We start from the raw sequence: 14,983 nt of genomic DNA, 5'->3' as shown, positions 1-14,983 counted from the left end.
CGACGAGCAGCGGGAATTTGTAGAGGCGCGCCGTTCGCGGGTATAGGGGTTTGTTTTATACGCGCTCCCGAGCGAACGTTGTCGATATTCTTCCTACATGTTTGGCTATTAGCAATGTGACCTGGCTGTAAATACATGTGAAGTACGAGTACTCCATTAGCTACCATGGCAACATCTGTGTGCGTATACGGGATACGGGGCGGAAGCGTTCAGGAATCTAAACGTCCTGAAAATTGCTCTGCGACAATTTACCGAGAGGTTGTCGCTTGGCGTACAGGACGCTCTAGTTCTCAGCGACGCGGGAGCCAGAAGAGGCAGGCGCTGCGCGCTCACCGTGTCCCTGTCGATGGCATGCACTTGGACGACGGTGAAGCCAGGCGGCAGGTTCTCCATGACGGTGATGTTGTACATGTCGTAGTCGAACACGGGTACGTTGTCGTTGATGTCGATCACCGACACCTCGACCTTGGTCAGCGCGTAGCGCAGCGAGTTGTCCATCTGTGTCGCCTGCGAACACGAGAAGAGAGAAAAAGTGGGAGGTCAGGTCAGGGTGCGCAGCAAAACGGCGAACATTCTCCGCGACAATTCTCTCGCCAACGCGTACCCGAGCTGTGTGTAACTTCTCGTTCACTGATGTGCCTGTACGTGACTCGTGTGAACGTATAGGTGGTTGCCTATTCGGCGAATATAAGTAATGAAGCTCTTCTTGAGCGCATGTAAAACATCTGCCAAGCGCTTGGGTGCTATTGCAAGTAAATGTTTGTATATACCGACAGGTAAACATATAGGCGCGCAGACGTATAGTTTGTCAACAGTGTCGGAGCATGTATTGGTGTTTGTTTGTTTGCTTGTTTGTTTGTTTGTCTCTTTTTTTTCTTTCTTTTTGTGGATTGCATGTCTGTAGCATACGGTCCCGGTGGTGGTTTGGGCGAGTAGATAATGCATTGCAAGATGGCCTTGTCGCTAGAGACGCGGACAAAGAACGGGGGTAAAGGACACACGAAGCGCTACTTAGAAATAATTTATTCCGAAACAGAACATGCGCTAATCATACAAAACATGGTACGTTATGCACACTTTCAGTGCACACTATTTTCTACGTAAGCAATTTCTTTGTTGAATAGGGAGAGGGAGGGGTTAACCAGACTTAGTCCGGTTAGCCTGCGCGGCGATAACACAGTTTGGTGAAGATTCTGTAAGCATGCCTGAATTTGTTGGGTGCCTCTGGCTATCCAACAAAGAAATTGCTTACCTGAAGAATAGCGTGCACTGAAACTGCGCATAACGTACCATGCCTTGTATGATTAGTGCATGTTCTGTTTCGGAATAAATTATTTGCAAGTAGCGCTTCGTGTGTCCTGTACCCCATTTTTTTGTCCGCGTCCTCTAACGCCAACCACATTTTGTTGAATACGTATATGGGAATAAGGGTACGTGTTTTTTTTGTAAGGTACATCTTCGCCCTCTGCCGCCCTCGTTAAGCTGCGTGCTAGTGGACGCTGTCCCTTCGGACTGTGTCCAATTCGAAGTGAACTAGCATCTTCCTTCTCGGCACCTTCGTTATAGAGTGAAGAAAAGCGCCTTCATGTTCAGCGGTGGTGAGTTCCAAAAAGACGTTTCACAATTGTATTCTATCTCTTTCTCTCCTTGTCTCTTTGTTTTCCTTCTTGCTTAAAGGAACTAAGCAGGAACATTAGGCTAGTCTTTGCGCGAGCAGGCGCTTGGTAAGCCAGAAATGACGCAAGAATGTGAAACTGCTGCACCAGTTCGCTATGACGACGCAGATTTTGATAGCGTTCACCCAGAGTTATTGGGTTATTAAAAGAGCAAAAAAAAAAATGCCTTGCGTTCGAACACCCAAAGCGAGAGCTTTCTGGAACCTTTCCTGCATAATTTGGCGGACCAAATACGCGAAAATATCATTAAATTCGTGACGTCTTACTGATGTCACAAAGAAGGAGCAAATTTAGGTCTTCATTTTCTCGGCCAATCATCAACTTTATTTTATTTATTTATTTTGCAAAATAAACGCCGCATAGAGATTTAAACGCATGCTCTAGCAATCTAAACTAAATGTTCTTCCTTAACGCTCCTTTATGAATATTGCTCTGTTCGCGCATACGAGAACACTGTACCCGCCTGGCGCAGCGAGTCCTCGTATGCATATTCTGCAAAATCCTAAGCGCGACGCTGTAGTATCAATTATACACTTATGCAGAACGCAGACCACTCTGTGGGCGCGTAGTCACGGGACATACTATACCCTTTGAAAACTGCCGCAATAAAAGTGCATGGGCTTGGATTTTTCTGCGCACTGGGATATAAATCCGACATTCTTAATTTAATTGCTCAGAACGCCTGTCTTGCATTAAACACCGTGAGTTACAGCGTAAATAAGAATAATAGGTGATGCACACTTTTTACATGTATCCTGTCTAAACTATTTCAAAATACTATGTTTAATTGTAGTTGTTTCTTCTTATTTTTCTGCTATTCACTTTCAATAATTTAAAGCCAACACACATCGTAAACGAGCATGCTAATTTGCGATACCTTTAAAGTTACCGCCTATGTGTACAAGGTACTCGCTGCACCTCTGTGGAGTTCACTTAGAACTTGTCCCAAGTAACAATTTATGCGCGAAATGCGAAAACACCCGTGTAGTTAGATTTAGGTGCACGTTAAAGAACCCCAGGTGGTCGAAATTTCCGGATTCCTCCACTACGGCGTGCCTCATAATCAGAAAGTGGTTTTGGCACGTAAAACCCCATGATTAAAAAAAAAAAGCTATTTACGACAACATATCATGTTATACGTTCTGGTGTAAAACAAAAATAAGTAAGGAATTCATGCACTGTGCTGACGAGACAAGGCTGCATGCAGTTTATTGGTTTGCTTTACCGAAAGAAGCATGTCAAGGATAGCGGACGCTTGTAAAATCATCATTGACAAAACGGTATCTCGGCAAATCGCCACTTTACAGTTAACAATATATCCGCCCTGAGTCGATGTTGTCCTTTTATCACGAAGCCTTGTAATGATCGATGATGGTGCTGTTAAGTAGCCATACGCTACGCGTTTGGAGCGGTGCAATTTTTATATTGAACATTAAAAAAAACAAAAACGAGAGAGGCGCAGCGCACACAGCCTATAGATTACAAAATAATATCCACCATTATATTTTATATCTTTGTCTTTATTTATGTTGGGTAAGCTGTGAAGGCGCTTACTCATATTTCTGGCTACTACTTCGTACACTTGTACAGAACATTTTTTACGCGGCTTCTCAGAGCGCAATCGAGTCTCAAAGCTCAGCCGTTAGCAAATGGCTTGTCCGCCTAACTTTGCTGACAGCTAGATTACTGTTCTTGAAGTATGGACGCAGTCTCAAGTTTCCCGACGTTTTCCTACTATACATGTGGCAAATCAAACGTACCGGCAAAAAATAAAATAGATAAGTTTTTGCAGCAGCGGAATTTCGACAAAACAGGGAACTTCAGTAACAATCAGTGACAGGAGCATCTGAAGCGCTCATTGAGAAATGTACGAATTTCGTTTTTTTCTTTTTTTTGGGGGGGGGGGGTTGAGGGGGCGACATAGCAGTTACATTTGTCCGGCCTTCGTGCCCGCGCGAACCGGCGTAGGGGGCGGCGCTCACTTAACCACCGCCCTCGGTTTCCTGTGCGACTCAATTGCAACTTACATCTTACGTAACGGACCTCGGGGAACTGTGAGCGACAGCCTGGGCCGTAGCCAGGGTTTAAACCAGCACGAAGGCCCCACACGTCGGCGGCTATACGCGCGCCGTCGGCTCACTGCAGCGCGCGTTTCGCGCCTGCAGGTTCCGGCACGCAGTCTCTCTCGTGCGTATACCATGCTCTGCAGACGCGCGGGAGCTCGCCGCGTCTCTGCGACACTGCACTGGATCCCGGGTCATGGAAGTGAATACGAAACTTCGCGTGGTGGTGGCACGCGCGCTCGTTTCCAACGCGCCCGGAGTTCGTTCACCATTTCTGGAGAGTGCGACGAGGGATGTGACAAGGGGACCACTTTGCGACCCATACAGTACTAGACTGTCTGGCTTACAAAGAGTGTCGGGTAACTGACGTAGGTAGGAGGAAGCTACACGCCACCCATGTGTACCACCGTGTCTATATAGACCATTTCCCTGTTTACAAGCAGTGATGCTAGGCTTCCGGTTTTACTCACTGACGTAGCCCACGAAATGTAGCGAGCAAGAAAAGCATCGGCCGCTATACCGAGGAGCGCGTTAAAATCTAAGCCCGCAGATGTTCAACACTTTTCCTCTGTACATAACGACCATTTTACGAGTCAAGATTGCCGTAAGTTATACGATAAATATTATGTATTATTCTTATGGCGTAATGCTTACGTCTTCTATCTCAAAACTTAAATATAAACTTCCGCATATTGGAAGAACTTAAAAGCACGCTTTCTGTTCCGGCGCAGCAGGCTGATGAGTCCCGTGACCGGAAGTTTCTCGGGGCCGCTCTCTCGCTGCTGTTATCGCGCGAGTGAAACCGTCTATATACGACCTAGCGCCATGAAAGCGATGTCGATCGCCGTCGGTTGCTTTAAATATTCATCGTAATGGGAGCCGGTAGTGCTTACTGTTTTCATTTTTTTTTTCGCAGTTGAGGTTGTGCCGACGTTTTTCTTTAATGTAAAGGCGGACTTCTTCCCGCGCCCATCCAGGGTAAAAAAAAAAAACGACAACTTTGAAATGAACTTTGATGAATACATTAACGCGTAAATAGAAAATTTAGCTCCCCATTTCTCACACACGAAGTACGATATGCCGACAGCACACAAATATAGAGTATAATGTTCCTGTTCTTCGCCAGTCTCAGAGGACTAGAAAGTATACCGGGTGTTTCAGCAAACACTTCCAAACATTTTGAAATGTTACCTGTGGTCTACTCGAAGAGGCGGATATTACTTGCGCAATACAATTAAATGCATGACCGACTAATGAAAAAGATTTACGAATTACCTCTTTAACTAATTACCCTATGGCCCATGCTGCAATTTACAAATTCTAGCCGTGGAGTTCGCAAGGCGGAGGGATCCACTTGGAACTAATTCTCAGGGTGACACCAGTTTCGAAACAATTCCCGAACTTTGTAGAGAAATGCATTGGCGCACCAGTTACTTTTGTGCTTCAATGCACAAAACGACGTTTTCATAATAAAGTAACCGGTAATTAATTTAGCAATAAATAAGTGAATTTTCGTTGATTAGTCGAGTATGCATTTGAATTTTTTGTGCAAGTAATGTACACCTCTTCGAGTAGACCAGCTCATGAACTAGAATTGTGCTATCTGCCACAGACAACCTTTAAAAAATCTTGAAAGTGTTCGCTGAAACAGCCTGTATATAAGAACGCCATAATAGGTACAGGGCCTCCCCCTTTGTGCTTATGAGTTTTCGCGGAGCGTCGCACTAATTAGTGAGTCGCCAATGCTCGTCGGTATAAATTATCGCGATTCGGTGATTATTCACGGGGGGCTCATAAACACGTCCATCTTTGCTTAAAGTAACGTCGAGAAAAAAAAATGCGACTGGCACATCACAGCGAATGGCCGTTCCATGTAGCTGCAAAAGTGGATTTCAAAACACCCGTACCAGCGACGACAAAATGCTGTTTAAGACGGCTCGAAAGTTTTCCCCTCTAGCTTCTCTTTGATGCTTCTTCCAAAAAAGAAAAAGAAAAGAAAAAGAAGGAAAGGAATATAGAAGGTAAAAGTGGAGAGAAAATGCAGCAGCACACTCTTATAAGCGAGGCTGCATTCAGCCAGGCATCGACGAGGTATTACAAGGACAGGCACGGCCGCTGGATGCACGGTGAAAGTTTGCTCGGGTGGCATTCGAAAGTAGCTGCGATCGGTCCCACGCGAAAAGCTTTTTTTTTTCTTTCATCCGGTTGCACTCAAGCGGAGGATGGAATCAACAAGCGTGCCACGTTCGGTTGACACGAGAGAAAACATACGCTAATCAGGCATGCACGCACCAGTCACGGCTGGACGCACGCAGGCGTTGTTGACAACGGACTGAGTAGGAAAGCGGCAGCGAGTGAGAGAGAGGGACAGAAAAAAAAAAGAAGAAGTGTGACGCGATACGCCTTGCAATTATTCTATAAAGGTATACACGATCGGAGAAGTAAACCTCGGGAAAGAAGACAGGATATAGAGTGAATGCGCTGGCAAATGTGTAAAAGAGAAAAACACAAACGAACAGAAAAACGGGGTGTTATAAAGGAAGAGAGCCACCCAAAGGGGGAGAATAAGAAACATTATATTTACTCAACTTGCCGGCTGCAGCGGCGCTAATTAAATTTTTCCTATGGCGACCTGCTGTAATAAAGAGAGGTCTGGGAAAGGGGGGAGACGCAGCGCAAACTTCGCGATCCAGCATCCATCGCGCACGCCACGCGGCTGTTTCGTTTTGCCGCTCAAGTCGGGAGGAAATGTGCGTTCGGAGAAGGCACACAGTTTCGAACAAACGCATTGAAAGGGGACGGACGGGATGACAATATGCCTATATCGTCCGTTTCCTCCGCTCGCAATGTTCCCTTCTTTTTTTTTTCTATCTTTCTTTTTGTCTCGAGGACGTTTTGCCTACGTTGCATGCGCTGTACACCCGCACATACATATATGAAAAGCGCGGGAAGGTGCTGTAGCTGCGAAGAGAAAAGGAAGGAAGCAAAACACGGCAAAGATCGAGAAGTGCCTGCGTCCACGAACAAAACAAAGACGGGGACAGACTCAAGCGCGGGCTGCTCTGCCTTTCAGTGGCGCGAGCAAATATGAGACGCGCCTGTCGCGTGCACCAGCAAAATTGGAAGACGGGTGGACCCTGCGCCTTCACTCTTTTTGCCTCTGCTACGAGCGCTCGCGAGAAGGGCCTGTCAGTGCTGCGAGGGAAGGGGGGAGTGAAGATGGGAGCAGAACAGAGCCGAACGCACAAACTTGTTCGCACGCCAGTTGGGCGGTCCAGCGGTGCCCGTGTCTAGCAAAAGCAACGGAGCGAAGATTTGGAGCGAGAGGCGGGCCCCAGTTGCCAGTCCCCAGCGCTGAAGGCTTGTCACTTCGACGAGGCCCGAGAAAGGAGACAAGCTTGGAGAGAGGAAGTTGGTTTGCTAATTTTGCTGCTGCGGGCCGCCTTCTCTTATGACACGGTCTCGAGACGGGGGGCGCAAGAGAAAGAAATGCAAAGGGACCCGTTCATGCAGCTTACATCTTTCCCCGGAGTGAAACTGTTATAGGGGAACTAATTAATTTTGCTCGAAGTTATGTCTCGTACTTTCTTTGCCCGTGTACGCATTATACGTGTTCAACTAGCTGCGCCAAGATTAGCCATGTCTGGAAGAAGCACGGACACCGCATGCGATATTGAACGAGGCTTTCAGATAACAGACACTTTTGGCATAAAAAGGAAAGCGTGTCTCTTTCTTTTTGACTGCGCTTCCTTGACGAATGCATGGAATATTCTTGCGTACTCGCCCTATCAATTCATCGAGAAAACTGGTAGCCCGGTGGCCCGGTCGGTTGATAAGGAAGTGCAAAGCGTGAGCTCCAAAAACGGTGCCAGTATCTAATGGCGCAGTTAGAAGTTCTTTGTGTCACTGAAAGCGTCGAAGTTAAATGTTTGTTTTGGGAAGTGCTCTCAGCCTGCTTGTAACCATATCCTCACTTTTCGGAGCGTGCTCTGATAAGTATTGCCAAAATTGCGGGGCGTTCCATTACTGACACATTCCCCTGATCAACCCCTTGGTAAGAGCCAGCGCGTTACTTGTGGCAGGGCACGGAGCAAGAATTATTGAGGAGGCGAAACAGCGCTCGCCCTCGGGCGTCCCAATAAAGCCACGGTGTCGGGCACTAGGGTGCCTGCATGGTCTATCCCTCGCCGCCGCTCCTGCGGCGAATGAGAGACCATTCAGGCACCCTATCGGGTACCGCGCCAAGACGCCCTCTGTCCGCGCCTTCCACGAGAAGACGAATAGTTCCCTCAGTTCTAGTCAGTCACTTACCTGACTAATGGCCATGTACTAAGTAACCCGAAGCAACGAACAAGCATATTTTGCGCTCGCGGATGGAGCGCGTTGGCAGAAGGCAAGTTATTATCTCTATATAGCGAGCGCCTTCTGGCCCGTCGTATGACTGAGCAAGACTGGCGGGCGTTCCGGTGCCCACCACGGAAAGCGCAGATCAGATTTTCAGTGTGGCCTTCGTCAATAGAGTAACGAAGCATGCATGCTGCGTGGAGGGCGCTGCAAAGCGAGCCACGTTGCGATCGGATTCACTTGTCGTTTCTTTGCGCGCCCACTTCGCCGTGTCTTGTTGTGCGTTACAAACCCGATCATTGATTTTTCTCGTAGCAGACATTTCAAAGAACTGTGGGCGATAGCGCATAACACGTGACCTACACAAGGCCGTGCCGCAGCTCGTCCAAGTGTCCCTGTAGAGTCATCTACCACTTACTGCCTCCAGCATTCTTGCACCACAGGGAGGTGAGGTGTGCGGGACCCGTCTCGGGGTGATGTAAATCAGCGAGAATTCGCGCTCGCGTGGCGGCCATTTCTGCAACAGCTCGTCGACACAACCAGCTCGCAATTTCTGGCGCACGGCACCCACTGCTTCGCCGAAGGGAAGCCGAGGCTGTGTACAGTTGCGACGCTGCAGCCCAGAGGCGTCGCCCGGAGCCCAGCCGCTTCCTTCTCGCAAAAGCGTGGACGCTCAGCGAAACCGAAGTGTGCTGGGCCAGTTATCAGACGGAGCAGGCACGCCTTGTACGAGCAGGCAAGCGGTCTCCTGACCGCGCTGCGTGTGCATATTGACCATTTTTCTTTCTGTGTGGGTAACGTTTCCGCGCAGAGTTATTAAGCAGCCGAAGGTTGTTATTGTCCCACATTTGTTTTCTTTGCTTTTTTTCCCCCAGCGCCGTAGCTTCTGTACGATTGCAGATTGTCGCAGACACGTTGCCTAACAGGGGTGCAACAAAGCCTATCGAAATGCCCGCGCTGCAGCCGCCATAATTGCTGCACGAAGTAGCGGCCTTCGATAAAACGCTGCACGTTGTGCGGGCAAAACTGGCTGAGCTATACCCGTTAAGTGGATTAAATTATTATCGAAGCTCGTGAGCTTCGTGAGTGTGCACGAAGAATAAATAGAAGAAAGGCCTCCACACAATACAAGAACAAACAAAGTGTGCTAGAGAGCGCAAATAAACGCCCATTGTTATTGTTATTTGCGGCATTCTGCGTGTGTGGAGGAAGGGGAGAAGGCAGCTCTTATACGGCTAGAGTGGATATACAACTCAGGCAGCAATCTGTGTGCCGAGTGAACGTCTGTAATGCTGGTTTATCTGCGTTACTGAACGTGCACAGTCTGCTCGAAAACAGATGTAGCCTCACTGCCACTGCAGAGGGCTTGCATTTTTGTGATATGGATACGTTCTTGCTTAGAATAGCTAGTCTTGATACTGCAAAAAGTCTACGAAGGATACATAAAGCCCCCGCACTTCTTTCAAAGAAGACATTGAGCTGTTTTGAGAGCATGAATCACCAAATACAGCAAAAGCTAACGCCAACGCTGCTCACGGCTATACAGTATAGGCTAACTTTAAAAGCGAATCCTTTTTTTTTGCGTTGCATACCTTGCCTTGCATATTTGTTCAGTTTCAAAATATTTTTTTCCCATCGCGCACGGTGTTCTTGGCTATAGAGAGGTAATGAACGAAATCTGAAACAGGGGTTTACCATACGAGTGCATGCATCTTCTGAATACCCAGTTCTGTTATCTGCACTTCGTGCGCTTCAAGGGAAACGAGTTTTACAGGCGTATTCGCTCCGTGCAACATTTTCTGTCGAATGCCACGTGTGGAATTTCCTCCTGTACCGACCACATCTAGAGCAATAACTGCCGAGCAACATTCACCGTTTGTTCCAAATAGTTAGATTCTTTATGTAAATAGCGTTACGGTTCCTTTCGTTCACAGTCCCGTACAACTGGTAATAACACAAAATCTCATTAAGCCCCGCGAAAGTATCGCAATTATAGCACTCGCCATGAGACGGCGATTAAGCTAGACCGCATTCCGCGATACGTTCTTTTCCGAACGTGCCTCGCTTCCACTCGACACGTTGCGCGAAAATGTAAGCCAACACAGACGAAGCAGAAAACAAGGTGTACAAAACAGCGAGAGGTCGATCGCTAACCAGTGTATTTTTGTTTCTCGAGCAGCGCCGTTTTCCATTTAATACCGTGCGCGATTATTGCCAACGGGCGGAGAGCCACATAAGCTGGAGCCGTCAGTTACCACGGGACGGGGCGGGCGAGGGGTTCGGCCGGGAGGAAGGCGTGTGCGGCGACACCTCCACGGTGCGATCCCGTTTTCTGTCCGCCGGCTGTCAGTTCGGCTCTCCACGACGCTCGGTTCTTCCAAGCAGCAGTAAGGCCCTAGATTAAACTACGATAGGCTCGTGTCGCGCGTTACTGAGGGCGGGACAAAATAAACACGGCGAAGAAGAGTCGAGAAAACAGCAAAGCCCGAAAGGCACGGGATATAGGATCGAGAAATTGAGGGAGTTGCGGGAAGGGGGAGAGCGGCCATGCGAGGGGAAGGATGGAAAGTTGAGCAAAGAAGTCGTTGGGCGCATTATCGCGCCCGTCCCGACTAGGCCGCCCGAGGAAAATACTCCGGCCGGGCCACGGCGGGGTGGTCGTGTTGACTCTGGCCGCCGTGTTCTTCGGGAACAGCGTCGTCTGTCTCTGTCGATCACGCTGGGAAGGGGGCAGGCCGCGCGGTCTTCTCCGAAAACAGCGCTGCTCTAGAACATTCTTTTTTTCCGCTTCCCTTAGTTCCTAGCTCCATTCCTTCATTTACCGCGTTCCCTCGTTCTTTCTCTCTTTTTCTCCTCCTCATTTCCTTGTTCACCCATTTTTGCTGTTCGTGCTTTCTTGGTTCAGTCCTCTTGTCGTCGACCATTGTCTAGTTCCTCAGAGTCACTTTTTCGCGCACATCACGTACAGGAGGAAATAGTTTTCTACTGTTGTTTCGGCCATTTGGCATTTCTGTCTCTTTCTCCATCCCGTCGTCTTCGTCATATGCTGCTGCTCTCGGCATCGTCTTTTATGTAGGGCGCCCTGTACGCAACGGCCTTGTTCCGGCCTTTCAATGCCGTCTGCCGGCCGCGTCGCGAACCGATATTTACCGTGGCCATCTAGCGGGTCTCTGCTCCGTTTCTCGCCGTCGCTTTCTCTTGCGATTGTACGCTTTCTCCCTTTCTCCCCCTCGCGTAATTCATTGAGACCGATTTCTGATCGCGGGGCTGCGATGAGTCGGCCCGGCGTTAACGGTGGATGTGCAGCGCTCCGGGAGATGGCCGCCAACTCATTATGTTATATAGGTCCCCCCCCCCTCCGCCATGTCCCTGCCGCTATTTCCTCCATCTTCTTCTTCTTTTTGTCATTTCGTCCCTTCATTTTAGGGTTTTCCTGCGTGGGTTCTCGCTTCCTTTTTGCTGGCAGCGCGGCGCTAGAGTTGTCTGGTAGTTACAGGGGTCCACGTGGACGAACAATGACGCCCGCCGTCCGAATCGACTTGTTCCGGCCGACTTCCGTCAACGTCCGTCCAGCGCTCGGTGGAGAGAGATAATCTGGCTCGGCGACTCAGTGGAACGGATGCCTGCAGGATGCTCTCTCTTTTTTTTCCCTGCGGTCACTGCTCCCGGCTGCCAGCGAGGACGGCTGTACTGTACGTGCGCACACAATTCGCTCACGGGAGCGAAAATGATATCCTCGTTCAGCGTTGCTCGACTTTCCGTTTTTATTTTTCTCCCCGCTACTTGGCCGAAACAAAGGAGGCATTAGAAGTCGCGCGCGGCGACGGTGAGAGTTTCGTGAGCTCCGAAATGTAAATGATGATAGACCAAGGCAAGCAGTGTTCAAAAAAAGAAAAAAAATGGGGGAGGGGGGGGGGGGGTAAGAAAGAGCTATACCTCCATAACGTGAGGCACGAAGTATCGGACGCAGCAGCTGGCTGTCGTCGCGAACGGGAGAAATAAAACGAAACAAAAATTATCATGAACTTGAAAAGCAAAACAGATACGAGATATGAAAGCTCGTGTTTAGACAGAACTGAAGGCACTGCGGTAATCTATACTGCTCATTGAAACATCGCCAAGTAGATGTTAGGCCTCTGAGAAGTGAGGGGAGGTTTGTGACCCGACGCTTTGAGTGCCAGAAAAGAAAAAAAAAAAAGAAGCAAGGGCCGCTACAAAAATTGGTGTGTCGTGAATTCTGCCCTCACTATAACTCAAAAGCAACCATATATATATATAGACGAGTTGGTCACTCACGATAATTAATCACGTTTCCCGCGGATACGCGTATATGGGTTCTAGATTTCACATAAGTCATATCTAGACTAACGACATTTGTCGCTCTTTACACGCCTTCCCCGCGAATCACGGACCAGCGAAGGGCGTGCTGTCTACGGTTGATACCACGTGCCACTATCTGCGACGCAGCAACGGTATAGGACCCGCAGCAGAGATTAATGCTCGTACTCGGCAGCCATTAGCCTTGCAACATTCTGGCGCGTGTCGTATCTCCCCGATGATCGTATACTTCTTCTCCATGTGCCATAACGAAGGCTAACCGTGCACATGCATGCCATGTACGAAGGGGTTCCGCTTGTGCAGCTTTTTAAGACCGCGCTGCTAATGTTCACCTGGAGGGCATAGATGCAGCTACCGCAGCTTCGCCGCGTAAGAAATATAGCAGCGTCGGAGCCTGGGTGCGAACATTAAGGTCTAAGCGTACAAAACATGCAAAACAGACAGGCCACGCCGTGCGTCACGAGCCGTGGTTTGCCTGCGTCCAATCAAGCCGCTCGACGTCTCCCTTTCTCTCCGGCTCGAAGCTCTTTTTTTTGTTGTTGTCGCTATTAGGTTCTTCCGCTCCCACGTCCGCCCTCCGGTCTGATCCCGGAAGCCGTGGTCAGAAGCGCAAGAGGCGCACAAAAACACCAGGCGGAACGCAGACCAGAGCCAGAACTCCGAGACGCTTCTCGTCACTGCAGTAATGATGTCCCACTTTTGCTGGCGCGCTTTGTATGACTGCCCACGCGTGCGAGCGAGCTTGTGTGTCATTACCGGCTCACAGAATAAAAGACAGAGATGGGAGGCCGGAGGCGACGAGCGCATCGTGGAGGGGCGCCCCCCAACCGGGCGCTCCAGGACAGAGCTGATGAGGACGGCGGCGAGGAAGGCTCGGCTTTGTCCGGCGCCCAACGAGCGCCCGTGCTGCGGGGCTCGGCGATTCTCGGGATGATTAGAGAATCGCCAAGGCCGAGGTGAAAACAAAACAGCGAGAGGGAAAAAAAAATGTACGCGCCTAACACTTTTAACGCGTGTTCGCAACTCGTCTGATGTGATTCCGAAGCTAATTGTCGCGTAACGGGCAACTTATCGTGTTTGTTGTGTTCGCACATCTCTGTATGCCCCATTTTCTTCGTACAAGTGTCGCCGTTAGATAAGAATTACCATGGTGTGGTGAGACATGCTATACGAGAGAGTTCTGCCTGGACTGGTCGGTGTATATGCCATGCCTCGGCTATGCATATACCGTCCCAATGACTTGCCCGACTGCCGGCCTAAACGAGCCCTGACTCAACGTCTCATTAACCGTGCGGACGAGATAAGAAGCAAACTTAAAATACAAATATGAATTGAAGCAGAATGAGGCCAACGACGAGCTGCTGAGACTTATCCATAAAGCGCGTTCACTGGAACAGGGAAACGCGTGGTGCGTCCACGTATATACGTATGCATAGAAGCTCAATTCTTTAAACTGGTGCACACTGGCGCAATTGTTCGCGCGATCAACCGACGATTAAAGAACGTATATGTGTATATATATATATATATATATATATATATATATATATATATATATATATATATATATATATATATATATATATATATATATATATATATATATATATATATATATATATATATATATATATATATATATATACAACGACATGCACACACACCTTCGGTCGCATTAAGAATGCTGTTTGTTCGTAAGAGGTGTTTGTCGTTGGCCGGCCGCCTTCATTAATAATATGTCCAACATCACGATTGGCTGACACTTGCTTTCACGAACACTCCTATCGTAAGAACGTTTTTTGTAAACACGGGCCCTGGATCATAGACGTATATGAGGGGTCTTTATGCCGGTTCTTCGATGGTTAGTTGCGAGCTATTATGAAAGAACGCCATACGCTGTGCGTTTGTATGAGGGCGTATATAAAAAGAAAAAAGCAACCTTATGTCAATTACAGCCTGAAGAATAAGCTGAACACACTCATACAGCACTAAGCCATGCCTAGAAATGAAGTGACGTAAGCTTCTGAAGAAGTATGCATGCCTACTTTAGAAAATTTTCAAATGCGAGGAACAAACGGAAGCGGACCTCTTCAAATAAGGATGTGCTGGAGGTTAGTTGAGGTAAAGAAGGTTTTTTTTCAATGTACGGTAAATAGTATATAAAGTAAGATATATATATATATATATATATATATATATATATATATATACAGAACTCACATTCATTAATAATTAGAACTTATTTTCATCAGTGACATGAAGATTTTCAAGGGCATGCATATACCTGAGAGTCTTCATGCTCACTTGCATGCCAACATGGATGTGTTCAAGGCATATTTGGTGGCATTTTTTTTTATTCACCTTTGTACCGATTGCATCCATGTTAGTAGAATAATTCGCAGCCGTGTCTCAACGGCGGACTCAAACCGGAATACAACTGGCGGCGCACGTTACCTAAAAGTGTAGGGCTCGATTCTTCATGCCTTTGTGAGCCGGAATTCGTACTTAAAAAATGTACTGCTTTCCAGCATCCGCATCACGCAAAGAAAGCTTTATAGAACA

General features: G+C 48.1%; 1 protein-coding gene across 2 annotated transcripts in view; it reads right to left on the bottom strand.

The window, feature by feature from the left end:
• LOC135909410 (protocadherin Fat 3-like) overlaps positions 1-14,983 on the bottom strand; it is a 347,250-nt gene that overhangs the window by 91,187 nt on the left and 241,080 nt on the right. For both annotated transcript variants that reach the window (XM_065441351.1, XM_065441352.1), the window contains exon 12: positions 334-507. In XM_065441351.1, the coding sequence (XP_065297423.1) occupies positions 334-507 (174 nt within the window). The remainder of the gene's footprint in view (positions 1-333; positions 508-14,983) is intronic.

The sequence above is a fragment of the Dermacentor albipictus genome, chromosome 1, assembly GCF_038994185.2.
Source record: "Dermacentor albipictus isolate Rhodes 1998 colony chromosome 1, USDA_Dalb.pri_finalv2, whole genome shotgun sequence".
NCBI classification, from domain to species: domain Eukaryota; kingdom Metazoa; phylum Arthropoda; class Arachnida; order Ixodida; family Ixodidae; genus Dermacentor; species Dermacentor albipictus.
Note: the sequence above shows the minus strand (reverse complement) of the source record. Positions and strands in the feature narration are given on the sequence as shown.